The sequence below is a fragment of the Cebidichthys violaceus genome, unplaced genomic scaffold (assembly GCF_023349555.1).
Source record: "Cebidichthys violaceus isolate CVI_PGR_0920_01 unplaced genomic scaffold, fCebVio1.0.p SCAF_21, whole genome shotgun sequence".
In the NCBI taxonomy this organism is placed as follows: Eukaryota; Metazoa; Chordata; class Actinopteri; order Perciformes; family Stichaeidae; genus Cebidichthys; species Cebidichthys violaceus.
This window is the reverse complement of record NW_027176384.1, coordinates 9,077,093-9,103,630: the sequence shown is the minus strand read 5'-3', so window position 1 is coordinate 9,103,630 and position 26,538 is coordinate 9,077,093. Positions and strand designations below refer to the sequence as shown.

Below are 26,538 nucleotides of genomic sequence, written 5' to 3'. Positions count from 1 at the left end.
GAAGAAAAAGATCACCGTGGCGTTAATTAAGTATGGAAGTGGCGTTACAAATAAGTCAGCTTTGACTTCTGATTTCACACGGGACACGGACAGCAGTCTCCTGGGTGAAAGTCCAGTGGCTTTAAAACCACTTAACCACCTGACCTCCCCCCTACGTGGACTTTACTGCACCTCTCCTAGCTCACAATTACGTGTGTTACATACAAATTAAATTATAACAGCCTGACTGTTTAATCCCCTACAGCTGTATCGGATCTGGATTAAGATACTGCCAATCCAACATTTTGCAACATTAGCTTTTATTGTAGAGCAATGTCAGGAAACGCAACGGGCTTGTCACGACAGCGATCGATTATTTAAACTGCGTCAACAAAACAAGACAATTTCGGTGCTTTCTGACAGCAACTCTGCGTTAAATATTGCAGGGAGTGATGGAAGCCAGCTGTTGGATGAAGAGCTGCAGGCTGCACACCTGGAGTATGAAACCATATCCATGAAACAACCTCTTCTATTAAAACAATTTGTTTTGCTGCACTGTCGACAGCTACAGTTGATCTTCAGTGGCGTTGTCGACAAAGTGGCAGCATTAAACTGCACTCGCTGTTACCACAGCAACCACAGTCGACCAAACCATCAGTTTGGCTAATTTGCACCTTTTATATTTGACAACTAAATGCATAATTGTCACTTTGAGTTTCCGGACGGTATGCTGATGTTTATCACAGGCTGTGAGCTTTAAACATTCAGGCATCGCTCGCTCTGTATTTTCCCCCAGCTGACAATGGCCAGCTTGAGAAATGAGTCACTGTGTATTCTACTGTGCCTGGGCAGAGTGAGGAAAAGTGCTTATTCTTCAGGGCTGAGTGGATTTCACAAAGAGAGGGATCCCTCTCCCACCGCAGAGCTGCAGGAGATGTGCGCTGGTTTGAAAGGCTACAGAGAATCGCACCGAGATGAGATGTTATTTCTCTTCTTCCAAAAAGCGACAGCTTACTTCAAACCTGTCAAACTCTGACTTTGGATGGTCACCACCTGCTTCAAATGTCTATCCATAAACAAGCAATATTGTCCTGATAGATTATTATCAAAAAGCATGCTATTCTTTTGTAGCGCCCTACATTTCAACAGAACGACTTCCTACCATCGCTGCTCCATTAACCCACACTCACTTATGTGGATGTGAGATAATGGATTCGCTTCACACACTGGCTGAGGAGATTCACTCGGAGGTGTTACATTTCATCTTGAGGCCGACCATGCCGTCCTCATTTTTCATCACATTAGAGTTAAAATACTTCTCCTGCTTCGCCATGCATCATCTTTCCTAATCTCACATCTGACCCATTTCTCAGAGAAGAAAAAAAAAGAAGGTGAAAAATGAGTCTGTGCGACTTATTTTCTAAGTTAAAAAGCTCATTAGGCTGCTTTCAGAAATCAGGTTGCAGTTCGAGGTTGCGTTTTTCTTTTTTTTCATTTTACCCATTTGACCACTGCAGCTCCTGATGCTAATGTCACCCTCAAGTCCCTTTCAGTATCTCTCTCTAATGGACGTGTCAAGGCAGAACAGTATCTCAATGTGCCACTGGGAAAGGTCCCCGCTGTCATTTAGTCCTCTTCATTTCATTTTCTCGGTCCTCTCGGAGGTCTGCAGCGCCATTTACTTCCTCATGTCTGTCTATCATAGGAGACACAGTAGTTTACAGAATAAAAAAAATAATAAAAAAAAAAGGAATTGTTGACTTGGCTGTTAAGATGAGGCTGGCTCATTCAGTCTCTGGAACGGGGTGCGGCCATTCCTCTTATCTGTCTCCCAGCACCTTTAGGAGGACGGCGGGGGCATGCTGACACAAACAGCCCTCCTCACAATCCTCCAGACACACTCATCTCTTTATCTCGCACAAAAGACACATGCTGGAAAATCTTGTAGGCTGTTGCTGCATGCTGCAGTAATTATGTGAGGCTGGATTCATTATTGTGTAATGGTTTAATGTCCCTCGATACCTGCCACAGGAATCCCACTCGCTCAGCGCAGCTCAGCGCTGCAACGATTGGAATAGTGATTAAAGAGCGGAAGTCGAGTCTCATTTTTCAAAAGAAAGATGTAAAACAACATTTTCTGGGCTCAAGCACTCACACACTTTCTCACTTTGCATTCTTGTGTCTTCATAAGCATCGTGTCAAAAGACTGTAAGCAGGCGAAACTTTTTGATTCTTTATTCTCTGTTTGGATCCCCATCAGCCTCCTTCTTTTGGGATCCACACAAAAATAATAGTCTATATATTTGAATACTTATTTATTTTTAAATGAAAATGCACCGTCAGTCTGAAAGTAACTGTTAATGTAGGATGCAAACTGCCCAGTATGCACGGCTTTGGTCATTTGCAGGTCACATGATGTTCTGTTAAAATGATGATAGGTTAACTTATTCAACCCTAAGTTATACAAGCTTTGTTCACACCCACATGACTTCTTTTTAGCTATCTGAGATTTACATTTTTTCTTTTTAATCTGGTTGAATCAAAGGTAGTTGGACTTTCCAGCCAATGTTTGCCCATTTTTAGCTATGCTCGCTGTATAGCTAGCTGTCAGTCTATTGGTTCGGCGGTCCACAAACATTACTGATGACACACATTAGTGCTTATTCGCAAATGTTAGCATGCTAACACGCCACAATGGTGAACATTGCAAACAGCTGCTGAAGCTGATGTCAGTTAGTTAGCCATTGGTTCAGTTGGGTTGCTATTATTTTCCATTATTACTGGAGTTGAAACATTTTCAGCTCACATTTTTACCTCACTTTGAATCCTCCTGGTAACTTGTGAGTGTTAACATCCACGAGTGTCTTTGCATTTACTTTATTTAGCTGTAAATAAGCTCCTCTGTTTGCTTTCCCCTTAAATATTTGTAAAAGAAATACTTCCAACAAGGACAAGCATCAACTTTCTTGTATTTGTTATTCACCTTGTGTCTGTTTTCAAAAGCGTGTGGCTGGCCTTTTGTCCTCCGTAATCCATTGACAAAATTTGTAAAGGCTGACGTACAATAGCAAAACACAAAGGAAGAACAAGGACGGACGAGGGATGAAGATCTCAGCGGTTTACCTGCCAACTGAGAATGCATCACATGGCGACTTGGCCGGCAGCAGCGGAAGAGAGGAAGCGAAGGAGAGCCAAAGACTCACTTAAAGGATGACCCATCACTCCCAAACAACTGTGTGCTTCGTTTTACAGGCCCAGAAAACGGCACCGTCACTGAACAGACTATACAACAACAAACACGGGACCAACTTGAAACCGTTAGACGCCACTTCTTGTCGAGTTTTTGAGAGGTTTCGTTCCACAAGGACAGAAAACGTTGACCGAGGACTGATGTTGATAACCACCAACGTGCTGTTATTGGTGAAAAAGCTCTGATTACTTTGTTTCCTGTTCATGCATTTGATCAGCAGCCTCTGTGTACGTCTCTAGTGTTGTTATTTCATCATGCCGTTGCCATGTTGTCACGCAGCCCAAGTGTTGGATTCTAATTTAAGTCTGTTAAATGTACAGCATTTCCAATGAAGCTGAAGAGTGCACGTGACCGCACCGTAATGCGTGAGCGTTGGAGTGTGCGACACCTCTCCGGAGAGGTACAACACCCACAGGCAGATGTTCTTCATTATTAATTATTACCCATCAGCCTGACACGCGAGAGCTGATGATACTCGAGCTCGCCTCTCTCAGCTCCTCCACTATTTGTGACTTTAATGACGGAGGGACTAGTTTAACTTCCACTTTTCACTCAAGTCCTGCTGCAATAAGATGAAGGACTTTACGCCATAGTCCTCATAGCAGTGCTGCTGTGAGATAATGCAGACCCACTAATTGAGTGTTGTTGGAGAGAGCCCAGAAGGCTAATGGAAGTTTTGGGGTAATAAGGCGGTGAATTGAACAGGCTGCTTTTAGTTCTCACCTCACTGTTTCCTAAAAGGAAAAAAGAAAAGGAAAGACAGGGCAGCTGTTTGCAGTGGTGTTTGTGGAGAGGGGGCTTCACAAAAGAACCTAATAGCTGAACTTCTCATTAAGAAGGGCATCATTCTCTGGCTTCATACACAGCCAGACTCATCATCTATTTACTGTAATAAGACACCTCTGTGATTATGGCTTTTTGTTTAGTACTTATGCATAAGAATGTTATTTATTTTGAAATAAAAAGCCTGACAATTATCACATACATATAAAGGCTTTGTTTGTCTTTTCAACAGGATATCATTTAGAGCAGGGGTATTCAATTAAAATTCCAAAAGGTCCAGATTGAGAAAATCTCCTCGTGCAAAGGTCCGGAACATTACAATAATATCTAACTTGCGCTATTTAGTGCTATATGTATATATACATATATACGTATATATATGTATATATACTTATATACGTATATATATGTATATATATATATATATGTATGTATATATGTGTATATATATATATATATATATATATATATACGTATGTATATATATATATATATATATATATACGTATGTATATATATATATATATATATATATATACATGTGTATATATATATATACGTATGTATATATATATATATATATATATATATACGTGTATATATATATACATATATATGTATAAATGTATGTATATATATATATTTAAACATATTCAAGAAGTCTAGTAGTAGTAACGTCTCTGTGTGGTCAACAACTGTTAAATCAAATAAAGAAAGTACACATCAATTATATTTTAACAATTATTATTCTCAGTTTTCAAATTGAACTGGATGCATTATAAATAATACATAGAAATACTTAAATAAATGTTCTTCTCATTTCAAGTTAAATAAGGGCTGGATTAAAGGATAACTGACATAACTGAAAACTTTCAAAGAATTTGCATCTTAAGAGGAAATGGTGCATAGTTACAAAATCATTTCCCCTCAGGTTGATAGCAGACCATCTCAAGGTGTCACTCAGAGAGAACCAGCACATTTTGATGAGGCATTTCAAAATAAAAGTCCTTCAAAATCGCATGCATGAGCTAACTTTAAATCACATTCATGAGACAATTTGTCTAATTTCAGATTAGATTTTAGAGGAAATGGTGCATAGTTACGATATAATTTCACCCCAGGTTGATAGCAGACCACCTCAAGGTGTCACTCAGAGAGAACCAGGACATTCTGATGTAGCATTTCAAAATGAAAGCCCTTCAAAAGCCCTTCAAAATTTCGTAACTATGCGCCATTTCCTCTTAATAATCGTCACAGTCTCTGAACATATGAGACATACTGGTTTTAAACTGTCCGTGGGAAGAATTAACCTATAAGAGTCTGTTCATTGTTGGTTAAAGACTCTGGTCTCTCTGACCACTTTTCTCTTTTTGGAGAACGTCATGTGAAACAACTTCTCTGACTCACGTAATAATGCTACTGCCCTTCGTTCTCTTTCCTCGTCTCAGCCCCGTGTGTGTAAATGACTCACTCGAGTCAGGAAGCGTGTCAGAATACCCATATTTGATTGACTGATCTGCATCACGTGATGTGATTTACTACGCATGTAATTGGTCGGTTTGTTTCCTGGACCACTGACCGAGTGCCGTAAAGGCTAGAAAAGCTGCGCCGGTTAAAATATAGGTTTTATCGGTTTTAGGTCCAGGGTCCGGATACAACGGCGTCTGGGTCTGGATCCGGACCGCGGTCCGCCTATTAGTGACCCCTGATTTAGAGTGTTTTGACCGTCTATTATTATGGTGCCGATATTCAGTCAGCATGGTGGCGTTACCATTTACCTCAAAGCACCACTGTGCCTAAGTAAGGCCTCGCAGAGTCGCTAGTTTGGCTATAGACTCTTAGTCTTGTTATATGTGTATATTCTACCTTAAAGTTGCTATCAATGCTGAGTTAATTTGCTCACACACTTCTCTACAGTGTATAAGCTGTTGCTACTTTGCAGTGCACACAAGTTTGCAGATTTATCATCAAGAAATGTACTTTTAATTTGATTTGCTGCTGCGTTTTAGTAGCAGGACTAGTAATTTCCGGTGGTACTGTAGTTGTGAAGCATATCTAAAAAAAGATATAAGCCCTCAGCTGAAATATCAATGTGAATACTATTTAAGGACATCAAGACCCTGCATAGGAAGGTTATCTATTGGACACTGCAGTAGTGTTTCTGCAGATCTTCTCAGAAGAGCCATTAAAGTCCCTAAAAAAGCCATTAGACAGAATAAAGTGGCATCCATTTAGAAGTCCCCTCCTGTGAGTCGGAGGAGAAAAGATGATGACAATGGAACGAGAGAGACGGTTTGTGTAATCTCCCGTTCCATCTCCACAGACTGGAAATATCTGGTTAAAGCTAAGACAAGATGATGAAGCGAAATGAAGCCTCTTTAGACTGAGAGAAGCCATTATCAAGAAGAGTGTCGTGTTCTTTTCCACACTAGTTGTTAATGGAAAGACTTTTTCTGGGACTTTTACAAATGAGCCGTCACAGCTTGTGTTTCCATGCACTGGGCATTTCCTGTGCTTGTTTCTTTGCTGTTGGTCACAGTCATCAGTCGAGGAGTCCTGCAGCAGACAGGAGACTTTCTGTTGGAAGGCGTAATAGCCATAAAGAAGGAACCGTGGTGGATTCTGCAGCACCAGTTCAATCAGATTCGATACAGAGACTGTGCAGAGACGAGCATTTGACTTTCCTAAACAGGGATTTCTTAACATTTGCAGCATCTTGCATCATGGGACCTTCATTCCACATATTTAGTCAAAATATCTTCCTAGGAGGACGGGGGGTAAAAGAACGACTTTGACCCTGGCTGACCCGGATACTTAAATGAAAAATAGAGATCTGAAATGAATCTTTTTTTATTTTTTTTATTGTAATTAAAAAACCAAACATTTCAATGACTTATTCTGTACCCCAGTGTTCTGTTGAAGGATCCCGGGGTAAAACAGATGGTATCATGCTGCTGCCTTCAAGTGTTCCCTTTTTAAGCGTCTGCCTCCAGAGATGCACTATTTCGTGGTGTAGTGGCTGGTTAGAAACTGCACATTAACTAAGTTTTAATTAGTCTATCAGTAAAGTTACAATATCTGAAAGACACCAAGGCTCTACTCTAACTTTTTATAATTACCACTGCACACTTACCTTTTATCACATCCTCTAAAGTATGCTAACCTCGTATACTTTTGTATGAGGTCCAATATTCACTCGGCTTTTAGCTCCGTTTTAAACTCCACCAACTTCCATGAAAATGTTAACCAACATTTAACGCAACCTTTTTACAACGTTAACCACGTGTTACAACGGTTTTCGTGACTGTTTCACGACGTTAACAGCTTGTTAAAACAGTCACCTGCTGCTGCCGAAAACGGGGTTTAGCAGAGCTTGTAAACTGATTCAAATAAATAGAAAAATATGAGCTAAAAGAGGCTTAAAATCTCTGTAGAATGGCAGATATTCATGCTGAATCTATGAGCGATTCCCTTTCAAATTACATTTAGTAATTTGATTCAGTTTTAATATAAAATAACTGATTATTGGAGGTTTACCATTATGAGTTATGTGTGTTGATCGTCAAATAGTAACAGGTATAAAGCATTTTCCTCGCTCCATCGAATTCTCTATGATTCTAAAAGTTCCTGTGTTTAACTCAATCTTTGCTGTTGCTATATTTACTGTGTTGTTTGGTCCCTCATATGAGCACACCGTGTGAGTATTGTATGATATTTCCAGCAGCGGTTCAAGGCTGCACAATGGCTGGAACATCAGTAGTGCTGCGCTGACGTCTGGTGCTTCAAACTGAATGAATCATTCTGGAGCATTTGTAGCACAGCACTTTGTTTGGTTTCAGACCCACCTTTTGCAGATGGTGCCCTGCTGCTTTTCTCTGTCGCTGGGATTTACTCGGAACACAAACAGTGTGTCACATTTTTAGGAGTTCACTGCATAAAAAGATAAAGTAGAAGATGGATCAATTTGCTCATGACCAACCCTCCCTCTCTTCACCGCTAGAAAGAACCAGAAAAAGCACATTAGGATATATTTTACCCCTTTGTTTCATTCCTGTTTGGCGACTCCCAAAACTCCAGATGGTCACTCAGCCTCTGATTGCATCCGGGCCAGGTTACTATAAAAGTGTGACCTAGGATCATAAAACCACCAAGCTGAGAGCATATATATACAATCCTATAAGGAGCTCCTGTTCTGTATTGTTACCGCATAAGTTATCACTGACCTCCCTCTACACGTCCAATATTAAATCTGTCTACTGGTGATTAATTTCCACTCGAGCAGCGCTGGTAAAAGTATCTGCTAGTTCTGTGTTGACGATGACGTGTCCTGTAATTGACTGTGATTAATAGTTGCCACGGAATTGCTAATGTGCCCCAAAGGCAGAGCTCCGAGTCGGTCGTATTACCAAGTGATGATTAAATGTCCTCGGTTCGGTCCCAGGGGAGCTGTAGGCCATGACAGCGTGTCAGAGGACAGCGAAAGGAATCTTCCATCTCAGTCGTCCATTAGGGAACACAACAGTTGTCTCGCTGTGATAATATCGGGTCATATCTGATAATCTGGCGCACCGAACTTTACCCGCCTGAATTACAAGCTTGTTTTCTGACTGTTAGGGGCAGTATGCTCTAAGAACACGTTACAATCTAAGAAATATAAGGTGAGAAAATAAAACCTTATAGAATCCCTGAAATACATTATTGTGTTTTTTGTCAATATTGGTTGGATTGCCATTCAATTTTGTACAAACAATTCATGATCCCCAGAGGATGAGCCCTACTGATTTTGCTGATCCTGGACTTTTCCTGTAGCCCCAGCATGAAGTTCACATTTTCGGTATTGTATGAATTATCTCGACAGCTATTGAATGGATTGCCATTAAATTGGGTTCACACCTTCATGTTCTCCTCTGGATAATTGGTAATAACTTTGGCGACAATATGACTTTTCATCCAGCAGTATCATCAGTGTCACAATGTTCTTAATACTTTGGTTTATAACCAAATACCTGTATAAAATAATGACATCCACCTCAGATGTACTTTGTGTTTAGTGCTAATTGCTAGCATGCTAACATGCTTCACTAAGCGGGTGAACATGGTGATAATCTCACCTCTAAACATCCGCATGTTATCATGTCCCTATGAGGATGTCAGTGCATATTGGCACAGTAAGTACAGCCTCACTGAGGCTCTTAGTCTTGTTAAAGTTCAGAGTCAGAGGTGAAAAGAGTTACTTTCTTAATGTTACATGAAAGCTATTATCTCCTTGAAAACATTCAACCCTTAACCTACATGAGGAAACTGAGAAAGACAAGGTAATTACAGGGTTTGTAGCTGCTGTGTGACAGAATTTACAATGTTGACATTTCATTAAAGCCGGGACTTTTTTTTTTTTTGCTCTGTGCCGTTTCACCATTTTCTTCTCAGAGAATAGGGACCAAAGTTCTGCTCTTTAATGAGTCCTTCCAAGAGGAAAGGACTCGGCTTGGAGAAAAGGGAGACACTAAGCTGTCCTCTATGATTAATTCAAACGAGATGAAGCATGACCCCATAGGAGTGTCGCTTAGATAATTACAGCAAAGGAGACGGGAGCAAATGTTGTCCCGCTGACAAACCCAAAGTCAAAAGAACAATTAATGACGACAACGAAAGTTTGATTATCAGACCCGGCACGCTGGCTTTTTAGTTCGGAGGGCCGGCGGCGGGTTAACCATTTGCTCGTTGGCTGACTTTTACGTTTGTTGTGGTGAAAAACTAGATGTCTTTTATTTATGGACGCGGTGGGTTTCAGAGTTCTGTTGTTGCAAACCGCAAGGGAGCATTGTCAATGTTGGGAGTTAGTGTTTCTCCTTTGTCTTTTTTGTTGTGGTTGGTTTATATTGTTTCCCACTGAGCAGGAGGGGTTTGTAACGTGAATGCATATTTCAGTCCTCTTTGCTGTATCTTAATCTTTATTAATGCCTCACTTCCTCTTAATATTCAGGCCAGAAGCACACTGCGTAAACTCACCCTGAGCAGCATGGGGACTTCCTGAGTACCTGGAGTGGAAAGGTTTTCTGTGCTGAATGAATCTGCCGGATTGATGTTTCATGCTACAGTAAACGCTACCAAACAAGCAAACAGAGTCTGCAAGCTGCAGTCAAGCAGAGAGCTGCAAGTGACGATTGTTGCATTTATTGATTTTTTTTGTTTGCTACAAAATAGTGAAAGTTCCCATGATGACATATTGCAGTTGCTTGTTTTGTAGTAAATTCACAGTAATATTTAACAGAGAAAATCATTTCTCAATTTTTTTTTGTGTCACAAAATGATTAACGCTGAGAAAAACTTAAGCAACAAAAAAAATAGTTTTTAACTCCAGAACGACACAAAGGTTTCTGAGCTGATGTCATTATTTTTTGTTTCTTTTATAAAACCATCACAGCTGCAAATATTTCATTTAATGTCTTATCTAACACCGTTATGTTTAGGATTAAGGTCCAGGACTGTCAACAATCAAAGTTAAAGTATTGAAACAAACATCCTTAGATATCATTTGTTAAGTATTTACCACTCAGTGGATGTGGTTTTATCACATTAGATTGACAACGAACGATTGACAAATGTTGCCAAACTCTAATTAGACCACAGACATATGTGTGATTCACCTTTTTCAAACCAGTCAGACGAGCTCAGGCAAGACACAAAATCCATCAATTTAAAATGTAAATGAACTGAAACTGTTCAAACTTTGGCAGAAACGGTTGTGTTTCTCACTCATTGTAAGAAAGTGGTTTAGATGATATATTTTCAGGGCTTTAAGGTCGACCAAAACATCACCTGAACTTCAACCAAACTTTATTCGTCCTTCAGTCTGAGAGCAGCCACTCTTCTTTAACTCCGTGTTGTGTCTCTTCGTCGCCTCTCTCCTCTGTCCTCCTGCCTGGGACTCAGTAATCAATCTCCATCTTCAAAGATGTCTCAATCCCTAAAATGCATCTCGAGGAAAGAGGAGAGAGGAGGCTTGCCGGAGGAGCTATGAGCGAGGACGCACAGATGTTTCCTTTGTGGAAGTTCTTTTCAGCACCCGTGGCGTTCTTGTCACATTTTGCCACTTTGTGAATTGTCACATGATCATAAAATACAGCAGTGTAGCACACGTCATATTTAACTGTCGAAGCATGGAAGTCTCGCTCTGGTAAATGCCTGCTGCCTCGACTCCTCTCTCCTCGTGACGCTTCCTCGCCTCCTCCCCTCGCATCTCAGGAGGAAAGGAATCGAGGACGTGCGAACTGAGAAACGAGAAGAGCTGCAGGTCTTATCATGATGTCATTGGTTCACACTGAGCACCTTCAGGAGCTGCCTCTGACTAAACGCACTGGTTGACCTTATCTAATCGTGTTTGTCTAATGTGTCATACCTGGAGATGGGAGCCTTTTCTCACCATACATGTTTAATCACTTCATCCTGAAGAAACAGGGCATGATTTCCCTTGTTTCCAGTGATTTATTGATGTATTTAATTCTTTCTAGATAACCGTCTATGTGGCTCCCTGGACCCGGAGAGCAAACTGTGCCGTGAGCATCGTGCTCTGTTTACGTCTGACTGCCTGTGAACCCTGTCAGGGGCCTTTAGTCTGACAGATGGAGAACCTCGGAGCGTACACTCACCGTGTCATTCTGTCGAAGCAATGAGGTTTCAAGACAGGCCAACTTTGCTCAGACTGGGTATTTTTGGAACAAACAAATTCAGAAGAGCAGATGTGTGCGTTGTGCTGCGGTGTGTTTACTGTTGCACTGCAGCTCAGAGCTTCAGACTTTCACGCATATTGTTTTATTCACATAGCGTATCACCGTGTATCCAGTAAGAGAACGCGTTAACTCACAATATTCAGGCTGTGGTGGTGTTTTCCGTCCGTGTTTTCCTGTAAGCCTCAAACCAACCAGCGTTCCAATAAACAGAGTAAATAATTAGATCAATGGGGGTATTAGTTTTGTCTGAGAAATCGACCCTGCAGGCTTTCACTGCAGTATTTTCCCCTCTAAGAGCAATATCGTTATTCTTAAATGCATCGCTAATGACCTCATTGATAAAATCCTACATCGGAGAATTATGACTCTCTAAATGTCAGCGCTGAGTATCTTTCTCTGAAGTTCACACCTCCTCCGGTTTTCAAAACTATTAAAATTGTAAAATTTCTTCCGACTTTCATTCGCTCCCTGCTGCCTACAGACACGGCATGAAACAGGTTCATATTAAAAACAATGGACCACATTTATCAAAGAAGATACCAGGAAATGGTCTCCATGCTGGTTTACTTAATCTCTGTATTTTTTCCTGGAAACTGTTTTGAGATTTTTTTTATTTTAAATGTGTGAATTACACACTGTAGTTTCCCCATGACTCTCTCTCGGTGGTCACGTCAGAAAACTGGGAGAAGAACAGAGAAAAATAAGAGCTGAAGATGGAATGAGGACAGAACAAGGGCTCTCACTTTACTGATTTACTGAGAGAGGCACGATGTGCGTAAGATTTAATTTCAAGGCAGCAATTTCCCACTCAGCAAGGACTGTGTGGGCAAATATGTGTATGACTAAATATACGGTGAATCAGAGGTTGTGTGAATGAAGGAGTGAGTGCAGCGAGTACTCCCATGACAAAGCAGTGGTGAAAGAAATGGATCTGCGCTCTGGGAGTAAAGCGTAGGACTTTCTTATAATGAGTAGATCTTCCCTCAGCGTACTACACAGTGGTATTATTCTTATCTTTAATGAATTTCTATTTCTGACTTTCGTTTTTTCCTGCTGTGCCTTTATTGCATGTTGGAAAAGTCCATGCACCGTCCTCATGTGTAAAAAATATCCTCCAGGTGATCTTGTATCCCGGGCCATGCACCACCTCCAGCCCCTGCACATCAAGAACCCCAGCAATGGGACTCCGGTCCACCAGAAGACCACCAACACCACGGTGCACTGGGAGCCCGAGGCCCTCTACACCCTGTGTTACTTCATGCACTGCCCACAGATGGAGTGGGAGAACCCCAACGTGGAGCCCTCCAAAGTCACCTTACAGACTGAGAGGTGAGTCTAATATAACCCAGTAAATGATGCTGCTTGCACACTTTTACTGTAGTCCAAATCCAGGAACAGTTTGACTAAAAATGTCTCAATATGAACTATTTTTCAATGGTCCAAGAAGCTGTATCCAAGTCCACCTAGATCAGACCGGTGACAGCAGAACTGCGGTTTAATTATTGTCATCCGCAGTGTTAATGGAGGAAAATTCATGACATCATCATTGGTGGCATTTTTTAATTGTTAACAAATCAAATAGGACTTCTCTGTGGCCAGTACGGATTATATTGTTCCCCTCAGTAGTACTTAATGTCTCTCTAGTTTCCCTGTGCATGTACAAATAGGCATTTCCCAACAATGGGGGAGAACAGCTGCACTATGAGGAAATAATTACACTAAATGTTGCAAAGATTTCAACAAGTGAGAAAGCAGACCGGTATGGGTTAAGATCAGGGGAACTTAGGTTTTCCATCCCAGTTTGGAAACAGGGTAGAATTTTCCCAGTTTGAGTCACAAGTTTCATAATTGTATTGTACAATAGAGGTGGAGACAAGAGCTGTGTCACAATTCAGTTGTTGGCTCTTTCAAAGGACACAATCTCTGAATGCCTCCACGCCTCCTCCCCAAAAATGAGACACTGCACCCACACAGAGACGAGAACTATGGTGCGTTCAGACGCTTTATTTTTACTCAAAGTCAAGTCAATGACGTCAAAGTTTACCACCAGAAAGTTACCTTCAAACAGCCAAACGTTAAAGCAAATATGTTTTTTTGTAACGCCCTTTGATTAATATATCCAGGTTACTAATGAGAGAGCAGTCAGCAACTTTTACAGTTGGTCTGGCGACTGTTATTGACTCTGAGGTACCTAAACACAAACACTGGTAAATATGACACGGTCGCGTGATATTTTCGTACTCTACCAGTTGTCAAGGATCACCTAAACTCTTGAAAACAACTTTGGCTCAATTCAGGCAAATGTAAAACCTTTCTTGGCTGCTCTTGCGGAAGTCCACATGGCACAAGTCTCAGCAAACACTTACGTGTCCCAAAGAGCCAAAAAAGAGCCATTTAAAAAAATAATTCCCTCTTCGTTATTGCATAGTGTCACTTACAGTAGCTACCTTGTGCAGTATGATATGTGGTGCTTGGCCTCCACTCATCAAGCTGTAAATCAAGCAGCGAGATGATTTTTTTTATCTCTGAGAAATCTGTGTGTAAGTTACAATCCAATCTCCCAAAATGTCCATCACCCACATTTTGGCACACATTACACACTTTAAAAGCTCTCCGTCTTGATAGGTGGACACATATATCCTTTCAGCCATATTGCCTCTGTCAGTTTGTCTCACATTCCAAAGCTGGAATAATATCAACCGGTCTGAAAGGTTGCTACAGACATTCCTACTTTTTTGCACAAGTTTTTCGCCCCACAAGCGATCCCGTAAGATGCTGCATGGGCTGGGCAGCGCTGACACTTCCCCGGGCGTCGATCACATTGATGGGAACCAGAGGGACTTCACTCGGATGGACGAATGGACAGATTTTTCCAACGTCTTTCCTCCACTCTGAGGAGATAAAACTCCATTGTGACGTCCCTGGGGAGCATCAGGAATGTCAGGCGGAGTGACATGTCAGCAGGCTCTCGGATCCCCGGAGAGAGAAAATCCTCTATTTAGCATTCTGCTGAAAGGTTGAAGACGAGTAGAAAGGGCCCGAATAACACAGAGACGACGGGAGAATATGATTAAATGAGATGAAGTAATCTTTTAGCGTCTGTGTTGTGAAGCATCAGATAAACCTTTTGTGAGGTGAAAAATTCTTGAAGAAGGAGTGAATTACTGGAGTTACATCAGAAGAAGAAAATTAGTTTATCGCTCCAATTTCTTAAAGTTAATAAGAAAGATGAAAAACCTTTCGGAATTTAAAATAGTAACAGTGCTGCAGTATATTATAGTTCATGATATAGTCTGTATTTTGGCCCAGACGTTTGCTTCCAAGGTGTAATTTTTACACTGGCAGCTCTGGGTGTTGGTTGTCGCTGCAGGCCTGCCGTTTGTATCGATGGATGACATTACCCTCACTGTTTTCATTCCAGACGGGGCCTCGCTCTCCTGCAAACCCAGAACGGTAGATATGTCTTACGGGAGAGCACAAGCTCTGAGGAAAGGGAGGAGGTCTAATTTGTCACATTTGTCAGCCAACTGCTAAACAGCAGCTCACTTTTCGTTCTTTTTTTTTTATAAAAAACCTCGCCAGAGTTCAAATTCCTGGCACAAAAAAAGAAGAAAAAAAGACTAGTCAAATAAAGTGTGTCAATATCTAAAAGCTGCTGCCTTTATTAAACATGTGCTTACAGCTAAATTACTACAGAAGGACCAAGCAGCTGCATACACGGTAAACACAACAGTCCCAAATGGTTTCGCTCAGTCGGCTACGTGCTGGTTTGAATCATTTTTGGAGAAATTACGGTTGCCAGAGGGTCATGAGGGAATAAAGCTCTACTGGGGCCTTCACTGATGGATTCATAATATAATTTAACTGACTATAACATGAAATTAGCCCAATTGATTTAATGTTTTACGGTTTTCTAATGTACATCTGAGACTGTTTGATGGCTTTAAAAGCCAGTAAACTCTTAATGTCGTCTAAACAGAATTATTCCTTGCTCTACTATAATTCATATTTCTTGTATAATAGGTACATTTGTTGCTAAAGGTAACCTTAATAGTTAATAAAAAGGCCATATTCATGCTGGCTAAGTACAAATTGGGGAATAATCGTGCTTAGTATCTGCTGAAGCTAGTGAAAGGGATTCTCCTATCTCACAATGACGTGCTTTAAGTGCCAGGGACTGCAAAAAGCCTGTATAAGCCACATATACCAAGGCTGTTCCTTTCGTCACTAGTTCCCTTTTACAGAGCAGAGTTTTTGAGGATGATTATTATGAATGAGCAGGATGTACTGAAGGCACACTGCCAGTGGATGGACTCATCGTAGCAATAATTTAGATCTATGAACTCCATCAAGTTCATGAAAACAAAAAAGTTTATCCTTTTTTTATATATATATATATCTATATATCTATATATATATCTATATATCTATATATATATATATATATATATATATATATATATATATATATATATATATCCCTAAATCCCCCTAAATCATATCCGGCAGTTTTTCATTGAGCTTTCACAATGTTACAAAAATAAAAGCATGAAAGCTTGTCAAATTGTGCGATTAGCATTGCCCAAATGTAATATGTCCTACTGTTGATTGTGGCTTGCTCTCCCAGCTCAATAAAAGTAATTTTACTATGGAGATACTGTGCTGCCATCTGAACAAAAGAGCAACATTTTAGCTGCTGATCAGATTATGTTTTCAACCAACTCATGTAGCTAATGTTAGCTTAGTTAGCTTAGTCACTACAGTTACAGTTCTCAACAACAAGTTGTCGGTAACAGACAAGAAAAGCCCTCCGTCTGAAATCAAGGACCCATTGTTACAACAAATTACTATGAATTTCAACCAATAATCTGCCATTATTGTCTCTGTAAACAGCATTAGCATATGCAAGGCGTTAGCAAACAGTCAATTATTTACAATACATGGATAACATAATATAATAATATATTAATATAAAATCGCCTACACTTAACGCACAGCCATATCAATCTAAAATCTAATAAATAACTGTATTTCCCTACAATTATTTATTTAATGTACACTTTTTTCTTAGAAAACAAGAAGTTAGAAAGTTATGTAAATTTTACATTAGTCCAAATGTTTCATATATTTATCTTTTCTGTAAAGCACAGCAGCTCATTCTGCTTGTGAAGTGACGTAAAGAGGTCAAATGTCTGATGAATGACTGACCTGAATTTTGCTGCTGTTGCATTGTGGGGGTAAAAGATAAATAACAGACAGAACAACATAAGCATGTGTGTGTGTTAGAGACTATGTGATTAGAGAATATATCCACACACACACACACACACACACACACACACACACACACACACACACACACACTAGTCCTGGAAATAAATTATGAAATATGAACATGTCAGCCAAGAAAGACTCATTACTGATTTTGATTAAAGAAGGTAATAACAGCGTTTAGGGAGGTTGCAGCATCTAGATCTCTTTTTGTTCTGCGCTATCGGAGTTATAAATTATAAACATTGATTTGGTGTAGCTGCCTTTTCAGTTAAAGGCATCTTTAATTAGTTTGTGTGCCATAAGTGATGGACCAGAGTCTCTATTAAGTGATTTTATGTGAAAAGAGAAGAGAGCAGCAGTGTGTTTTAAAGGATTAGTTCATATTAATTTATTTCATCATACATAGGTCACATTAATCATGATGCTATTGATATGGAATGTAACACTCTGTGTATTTACATTTGTACACGTGTTTATATTAATGTAGTACACTTTTTATTCATGTTTTATGTATTACCTACTGACTCACACATGAGTCAAGTAGTACTTTTACTTGTACTTAACTTACTCATTGTACGTAACATAGCTAAAATACGAACTTAACAAACATACTTATTTTAATCCAGACCACGAGTTTTACTTCAACCTGACCAAGTAGTTGTGTTTGAATGTTAGCCACGTTACCCCGTTTATCGGACTACCCTGCATGTGAAAATTGTATATCTAGTGTGTTAAAAAGTGACGCTAAAGGGTCCTGACCAATCATCCGTATGAGACGAGTCGGGAGTGAGAAGTGCGCAATTCATGTGAGCAAAACAAAGCTTTGTTTTCCCCTGCAGGCCGTTCCTGGTACTGCCTCCGCTGATGGAGTGGATCCGGGTGGCGGTGGCCCACACTGAGCATCGACGAAGCTTCTCTGTGGACAGCGACGACGTGAGGCAGGCCGCCAGGCTGCTGCTCCCCGGTGTGGACTGTGAACCTCGACAAATAAAGTAAGGATCTGATGCTTGTGACAGACTGTCTGCATCAAGCAAGCTGCTCTTGAGGGAAATAACCTCACTTGTTCAGATAAACCTCAGTGAGTGAAGAAGGAGTGAGTCCTTCTTGCTTCTGGAAGTTTTAATCATCAGAAACTTTTGCCCTTAAACCAGTAGCTTAACTCTCTCAGGGCATTCAAAGGTCCAGCTTTGTACAAATCTTTTAAAATCCTCAATTCCCCCTTTAATATTGTCTTATAATAGTATACCTATAGCCCTATAAAGCCCTCTGTTGACCTGGAACTAATTCTTTTTTTAAATTTAATTTAATATTGCATCATTTGTAATGTAAACCAATATGCAATTAAATGTCTAAGGTAAAAGGGAATAACAGCAAAAAAGCAAAACAAACAAGCAAACTAAAAAAAAACAATAAATTAACAATAATACATTTTCTTACGATAGTAACAAGAATGACAACAAGAATCCACGCTGTTTCTAAATAGTCAGGAAGGCATTTGATACAGCTCAAAAATAAAACTAGTAGTGATTAAAAACAAACAAAAGCAAGGTAACCATAATATGAGAGAGAGAGAAATCTAAAAGTCCGCTCAGCACAAAAAGGCTGATAAATGTTGTGTGTGTGTTCTGTTTTTCTTTGATGTAGTCATATATCATCAGTAAATTGCCACTTCATGGCACTGTTTGAGATCAGTCTGCCCTTTGATCATTACGATAGAAGGTCATGTCGCCATGACATTTTATTTAATTTTTTACTATGGTTACCTTCATTTTACCAGCATATTCCCATTGAGATATAAAAGCTACATTTGTAGTTTTTAGTGAAATCTCTTTTCATCTCGCGCCATCATCAGATCCAAATTTCAATATGTCCACTGCTTTGGTTTATGACCACACAGCTGCACAACTAATCACATTCCCAACAGCCTCAGCTGTTTAGTGCTAATTAGCAAATGTCAGCATACTAAACTCAGCTGATTACAAATACAGGTATGTTAGCATGCTGATGCTAGCATTTGAGCTCAACGCATGGCTGTAGGCTCTTGTTAAACTGCAATGTCTAACTTAAAAGTGACTAAATGAAGTGTGTTGTCCCTCTTTTAATGGACAGCAGCAACTAGTCTGTTAGCCTCAAGACTTGGGGATAAATCTTCTCTTTACTAGTTTCTGTCTCACTATAGTCTCCCCTGTTTCTCCCCTTTTATCTTCCTTCCTTCACAAACACTCTCATCATGTAGCCATGCACACAGCAGCCCAGTCTGCAACGTTGTGTTGGTGTCAGTGGGTTAAGAGTCGCATCACATCTCGGATGCTAGCAGAGAAATAATAAATGAAACACTGCGAGGTGTGAATTGCCAATTAACATCTCTTTACATATGTCAGCTATAATTGTCACGTAACATTTGACAAAACATCATCAACCGGCTCCTCTGCGACCTCGTGGAAACGTCGGCTGTGACAGCTGCTCACAGATTGGATTAAGAGGATTTTCGTGAGACATGAGTGAGTAATAATGAGTCACAGCAAAAGCCTTACCTGGAGAAAAGCTGCTTTAGGAAAGGAAGAAATTAGAGAAAAATGACATGTTGACAAATGCAAAGTGAAATGACTTTGAATTCAAACAGCCCCAATACTTGTAATAAACTTGTAAAGTCGCAGTTAATATTTTAAATTAAAGGGTTAAAGTGTGAACAAGCAGAGTTGCTCTGCTTCTGTTTCCTTCAGTGTGCAATGAAGATGTTTATCCGCAGATCACAAAATCCATTTCTGAGATAAGCTCCCACTTAATCACAGTAATGGATCTGCTGTTTCCACCTGCAGAGCGGAGGATTGTTTCTGTGCCACCAGGAAGCTGGATGCCGCCTCCACAGAGGCCAAGTTCCTGCAGGATCTGGGCTTCAGGATGCTCAACTGCGGACGGACGGACCTCGTCAAGCAGGCCGTGAACCTGCTGGGGCCCGACGGCATCAACAGCATGAGCGAACAGGTGACGGGTTACCTTTACATTGACATCTCACTCCTACATATACAGCGTTGACATCACACACCTACACAGAAATAGTGGAGAGTTAAGCACAATTCATTTCTAACAAGTATAACCTGGCAGTCTATCCCAGTTCTCTCATACTGGGCACAAGCTGCTCCCTATGAGTCATGCAATGTGTTTGATTCTTATGCCGTGGTGCAACTTTCTAACGTCATTTACAAGAAGATGTTGTTTCTTTGTGTCTGCGGATAAGGATGTACAAATACAGTATGTGAATATGCACAGATATGGACACACTCTGAGTATTCACTGTAATATTTGTCGCATGAACAAAGACTCACGATTATTGTAAAATAAATACAACTTGCAGTATGAATCCAAATACAGATCTGAAAACAGATATTTTTGTTAAGTAAAAAGACTGGTAGTAGCTGTGCATTTATCCAAATAATGAAGAAGAAAGAAATGACTTAATGGTCCATTTGAGCCTGATACTGCAACACTTTTCCTGGACTGAGCGTTTGGGTCGATATCTTACCGCATCCAAGTGTTAATGTCATTAGGGATTTTCTACCTTCTCCAGTCAATGGAAATATTGGTTATTCCTCGCTCTGCTAAGTGGAAGCTAATAGTGCAGTTAGCTTTTTTCTTGGTCACAAAGCTGTACCTGGTAGGTTTCCACTCAGATACTCTAAAATACTCGATATTCAGGATTTATGTTTGTACAAAGCATCTTTTTGCCATTTTTGTTTCTAGCGTAAACCTATATTTTAGAAAAAGTACAGGTTTAATTTTATCCACAGCTCCTGGCAGGCTGATTCATATGACATTCAGTCAGAATGGAACAGAACCTGCAATATTGTTCAGTATTTACAGGTCCTTAGGAGTATAACAAATTGTATTGACTGACACTTTTCCGCTTCACTCCTCACCTAAATAACAAGCTGTGGCGACATACAGGCTTTTTATTCACTTGCTGCTAAATGGTGCAGGGGACCAGACAGCATTACAGTAGCAATAAAATGAAAGCTGCCATCGCGGATGAGAAGCATTTGAACTCATCACAATGATCATCGGGGTCCGCCGTCTATCGCCCCTTTAGCTGTCTGTTGATTAAGTAGATCGGTGTCCAGGAAATATTTAAGAATGAATCACCACAAAGGGAGATCAGTCTTCCACATAAAGTGCTTTGGTGTGCTGTGAACGCGTCGTAAAAAGGCTTGTTTGTCCCGGATCAGACGTGTGATTGAAGGCTGTCCACTTTCAAGTGTGCATTTGTTTTAGGATAGATAGTGTGATAAATGGGTGGAACTCGCCGCCTGCTTTTAATATAAAGTTTTTTTATTATTTTCACCTCTTTTCAATAACTCTTAGATGAGACGCTGTGTGCGTGTGGAGATATAAGATGTAATGCGGGGAGTTTCACAGCCCACCTATGCCGTCGCTCTCCACAGCTATTTTGAGGCAGTTATGAAAATTAGACCCTGAGAGAAACGGCTGGAAATGTCTCTGACTGATGAGGAGGAAATTAGTTGTATGTCACATATGAATACTGAGTATATATAAGTCCAATCTTTAGTCATGGGCCTGATCAGTAGCCAGCCGTTCACACGCACATATGGCACTTCAGAGGTTATTATGACAAGATGGTGATTTACAGAACATTACCTAAAGAAAGAACTTGGAGACTTCATGTTTTTTCCTATAGATCTAAAGAGCACAGCTGTTGGTGAGCTCCTTATAGACCTACTAACGGTCTCTTGAGGTCTTGGCTGATAGCACTGAAATCCATTTTTCATGCTGCAGTTAAGAAGAGAAATGAACAAAGAATCTTAGGTGTTTGTTGGGTACGATAATGAATCAACATGCTCAACTCCAACAGGCGAGTACACTTCATTAATTAGGTGTTGAATCCTCAAAAACAGAGCACTCCAATTAAGTCTTTTGTTAATGAAAATACACAAAGCAAACATCCTTCCTCGCTGACAAAACATCATTAGAAATTTGTTTGTCCTGTCTGAAAAAATTCTAAAAAACTTGTATATAATACTATATTTTGTTCATGTCACATGTCACATCTATTTTCTAACCCTGCCAGTGTTGCCAGGTGTAAGATAATTATAATTTTTGTATAAAGCAGCACTCTCCGGGTCTGAAAAGTGAAGCCAATGCTGAAGTACCATCAACTTTTTTTAAACTTCTCTGGTTGTATAGAAGTCTAGTCTAAAATGACTCTACTTCTCTCTTGATTTATTACCCCAGTAAACATTGTAAACATGAGTTTATGGTCTCAATCTCTAGTTTAAAGTCTTCTTCAATACATGATGTTCATTTAGTAAATGATGGTCCATTTAGAGTCAAACAGACCATAAAGCAGGGTATGCTTTAGGGCGGGGCTACACGGTGATTGACAGGTCGCTGCCAAGAAAAAATATATTTTTCTATTGTATTTTCATCGATAATAGTGCTTCATAGTTCACACATTTCATAGTATTTGCGGATGTTAATCGGTAAGGTAGCAAGTAAATCCAAATATATGCAGTGTTAATAGTAAAAGTTAAAAGTACAAGTACATCAATTGGAGTAGTTTAAAGTACTGTAGCATAAAATGGTCATAGTACAAGCATGGGCATTTGTAATCACAATTTAGAGAGGCTACTCAACTATTGAAATCCAAAGAGCTGCTGAATAAAGGCTGAATGATTGTGATTGGCTGAAAATGGCATACAGTTCATCACCTTTCCTCTGTACTAAAGTGCATTGTTGAAACCCTGTAACCTGCTCTCTCCCTCCCACAGGGAATGACTCCTCTCATGTACGCCTGCGTGCGCGGTGACGAGGCCATGGTTCAGATGCTGCTCGACGCCGGAGCCGACATCAACAGCGAGGTCAGTGTTCACGAGACACCGTCACTCCGTCAAAATGTCACGTTAAATCCACATTTTTGTTGTTGTTTTTTTTTTTTATGTCCAAAATGTTCATTTACATTTGTTGTGTGAAAACGATGAACCCACTTTGTGTTGCTCCCCCCCCCCTTCCCCTCTGTCTTCATTGTCTCACCTGCTGTCCGCATGCTCTCTGTTCTCCTGGCAGCTTATTACATGAAGTGCACTGATGAGCATTAAAGGAGGATCATTTGCACAGTAACAATGATATAGAATAACAATCCACCGATACTCCCTCAGACAGTCACTTCATTACATCTTGAACTGTAGACTTTCAGCAGCAAGTTGTTTTAAACCGCATCACTGTTGCACAAGTGTGTGCACTTAGTGTAATTTGCTACCACAGGCTGTACATGAAGCATGCACTTCATTGCACTTGTGCTTAACTAAGAACAGTGAAAGTAAACAGTGAAACTTTATTCTTGTAAATCCTCATTCTGTCTCCGCTGTGTGTCCTTTGTGTGTGTGTGTGTATGTGTGTGTGTGTCTGTGTGTGTTGATAGCTGCTTTAATCGTAGTTTTTAATCAGAATATTCAAGAGTAGAAATGTTTCATGGACTCTCCTCCACCATAGTGACCCCATTGTTGGCTGTTGTGATTGTGATGTTGGTTTAGTGTCTGTGTTCAGTGCGTTGACTCTAAATGTGTAAATCATCCAGGAGTCCACTGACATGTTTTTAATCAGTTCACCCAAATTACAAAGAAACCTATTTTCTCAAGTTTTCCTAATGGAGTCTGGTCACGCAGATCCTTTTATGTGTCAAGGTTTTGAGATACTTAATCTGTACACGAATCCGGGAAAATACCGGGAAAAAAAACGAGTCTCCAGTATCGCAGCGACATCTCTCTACAAGCTGTCATAAGAAGTGGACAATTTTCTTCTTTTTACTTTTCTTTCTATGTATCGTTTTATTCTCAAAGCAGCATTAGTCCCACCGTCGACGCCTACATCGGCACTACTGTTGTGTCGTACATGATCAGGCCATATGGTGCTTTCATTTTATTCCCAAGACTAATAGTGTTTGGATTCTTTCATTTACCTTGTGATGTAGAGATGTAGAGTTATGTGAAGCTTCATCCAGATAGCTTCTATTACTCCTTGTCTCATTACTGAATAGCAGTGTACTACAGTGCAAATGCTGTTTTTACATTCTCGTATTTACCGTGACAGAGCGCTGCAGTCTCAGTGAGCCAGATGGGTATCACTGAAACGTCTTTTCTCAACATGCTTCATGTTGGCTCCACCCAACGATCTCCACCGGCATCACAAACGTGTGCTTTTCAGAACCGATACGATAAAACTATTTAGTATGCCAGAAAAATATTTAGTATGCCAGAAAAATATTTAGTATGCCCCAGTACATGGTGGTTTAAATGCAGAATGCCATAAAATAAGAGAATGTCCTGCTGCCTCTGGTCGCATTGTGTAGTATGCTTTTTCTGGCTTTTCTACTACTGCTTTTATTACTCTCATTATATGAATCATTTATATTATATGGATTGACTATGTTATAATTCTATTATGTTGTTCATTCTGTACACATGTATTACATCTATTGCATTTTTGTCCATCCTGGGAGAGGGATCCCTCCCCTGTTGCTCTTCCTGAGGTTTCTTCCCTTCTTTTCCCCCGTTAAGAGGAGTTTTTTCTTTCCTGGTGTCCAGTGTCCTGGAACAGAGGATGTCGTGTACGCTGTACAGACTGTAAAGCCCACTGAGGCAAATTTGTGATTTGTGGTATTGGGCTGAAGACATTAAATTAAATTGAGAATTGAATTGAATTAATTAATAAGTTGATTTAACCGACAGATCTGTTTCTTCACAAGGAATCACAAAAAAAGCACAACTTTGAATCTTGTATTCATGAGATTTGTTCTGAAGTTTATGGTCAATAAGTCATTTAGCATGAAAAACACATAAAAGAATAACTAATCTTGGTCAACTAAGGCCAAAACGACTGATTCATGGACTGTTTGACTAAGAGGGGGCAGCCCTACGAGGTAGTATGTCCCAATTGAATGCATACTGCGTTCAACAGTACGTACTTTGTAAAATAGTTCTGGTGAAAACTGGCGAGAGCGAAGTCTGTGGGATATGAAACGGTACTTTAAATGAATTTCCAATCACCTCCACTGAAATCTCAAAACCTCAACATATAAAACAAAAACTATCTGCATGGCTAAATACGCCGCGGGGCAAGTACACGAGAAAAGACAACTTCTTGATTGTAATTTGGGTGAGCCGTTGCTGAAACTGCCTTATATTAAGAACTAGTTGATAATTCATTAGTGTAAACACAAAAACACTAACAGTCCCAATGTTGTTTAGCATCAGCGCTCAATTGAAATGTGACATTACATTAAACGTCCGTCGTGGAAACGGTCCTCCTCCAGGCGACATTTAGGAACCACTTCTGTAATTTACTCTGTGATGAAGCCACTCTATTAGAGATCCCAGAACAACATCATCACTTCACTCTGACGCTGCTTTTGTTCATGAGTCATTACCAACCGCCTTGACTGCGTTTGCGGTCTTCGCCAATGTTGTGTATATTCTCTCTGGTTTCATTCCGCTTTGAAATGAAACGCCATTCAAGAGTTGGAGCTAGGCAGATAGCGCAGAGCGCCGGTCAGAGAGCCGGGCGGATACACACTCTAAAGGCTGAGGATTGACATGACAAATAGAAGTCAAGCTGCTCAGGATTTTCTGTGAAACTCAAGAGGAAAATCTCCTTCTGCCATCCTGCCCTCCCTTTGCTTACACTTCTCCTCCTGCATACTGCTTCTCGCTCCCCCTCCCCCCCCCCCACCCCCCTTCATCTCCCGCCCTGAGCTGTGAATGTTAATGGCTGTATATCTCTCTCCCTGAACTTCACCTATGACTTCCCAGGTGCCAAGCACAGTAAACAAGCACCCCTCAGTTTACCCTGAAACGCGCCATGGGACGCCACTCACTTTCGCCGTGTTACACGGACACGTGCCTGTCGTGCAGGTAGTGACGTTTATGACCTGTAACCATTAACCTGTGGCCCTTGCCCCTGACCTTTGCACCAAAATGAGGATATAATGATGATAGTAATGATGCCATATGTCGTTTTTATTGCTCCTCCTTAATCCTATATGTGCAGTAATTATTTAGAGAGGAGTTGGTCAAGGCAAACTCTGTTTTTAATAATATATGCGAATAAGAGATGTGTAGATGAGTTATCTAGCCTCCTGGTTTCATCCACAACTTAAGGATTTGTCCGACAGCAGCAGGGAGAAACCTCCGGAGGCTAACTACACAGAGCTCAGCCAGCCTGATACACAGCTTCAGTGATGCCAAATTTCAGTGTTTTGTTCATTATCTAATATATAATAAATTCTGTTGCGGTAGTTATTGTATGAGCTGACACCGGCTGAAAGCCTGATGAACAGCGTTGACTTCAGGATTTCTTTTTTGATTATTCATCTGCACTACCGCAATCAGAGGGGTTTTATGGGGGATGGGAGGGGGGATTTAGGCAAGTCGTCACCAACAACAAGAAGCTAATGAGGAAGTGAGTGAGCGAGGACAATCTCTAACTGAGAGGGTTCAGGTTTCCAACAGTTGA

General features: G+C 40.4%; 1 protein-coding gene across 2 annotated transcripts in view; it reads left to right on the top strand.

The window, feature by feature from the left end:
* LOC137877361 (ankyrin repeat and BTB/POZ domain-containing protein 3-A) overlaps positions 1-26,538 on the top strand; it is a 142,560-nt gene that overhangs the window by 101,834 nt on the left and 14,188 nt on the right. The window contains exons 3-7 of one of the 2 annotated variants that reach the window (XM_068717203.1): positions 12,861-13,071; positions 17,856-18,008; positions 19,836-20,001; positions 22,800-22,889; positions 25,836-25,937. In XM_068717203.1, the coding sequence (XP_068573304.1) occupies positions 12,861-13,071; positions 17,856-18,008; positions 19,836-20,001; positions 22,800-22,889; positions 25,836-25,937 (722 nt within the window). The remainder of the gene's footprint in view (positions 1-12,860; positions 13,072-17,855; positions 18,009-19,835; positions 20,002-22,799; positions 22,890-25,835; positions 25,938-26,538) is intronic. The other variant, XM_068717204.1, reaches the window with a different exon arrangement.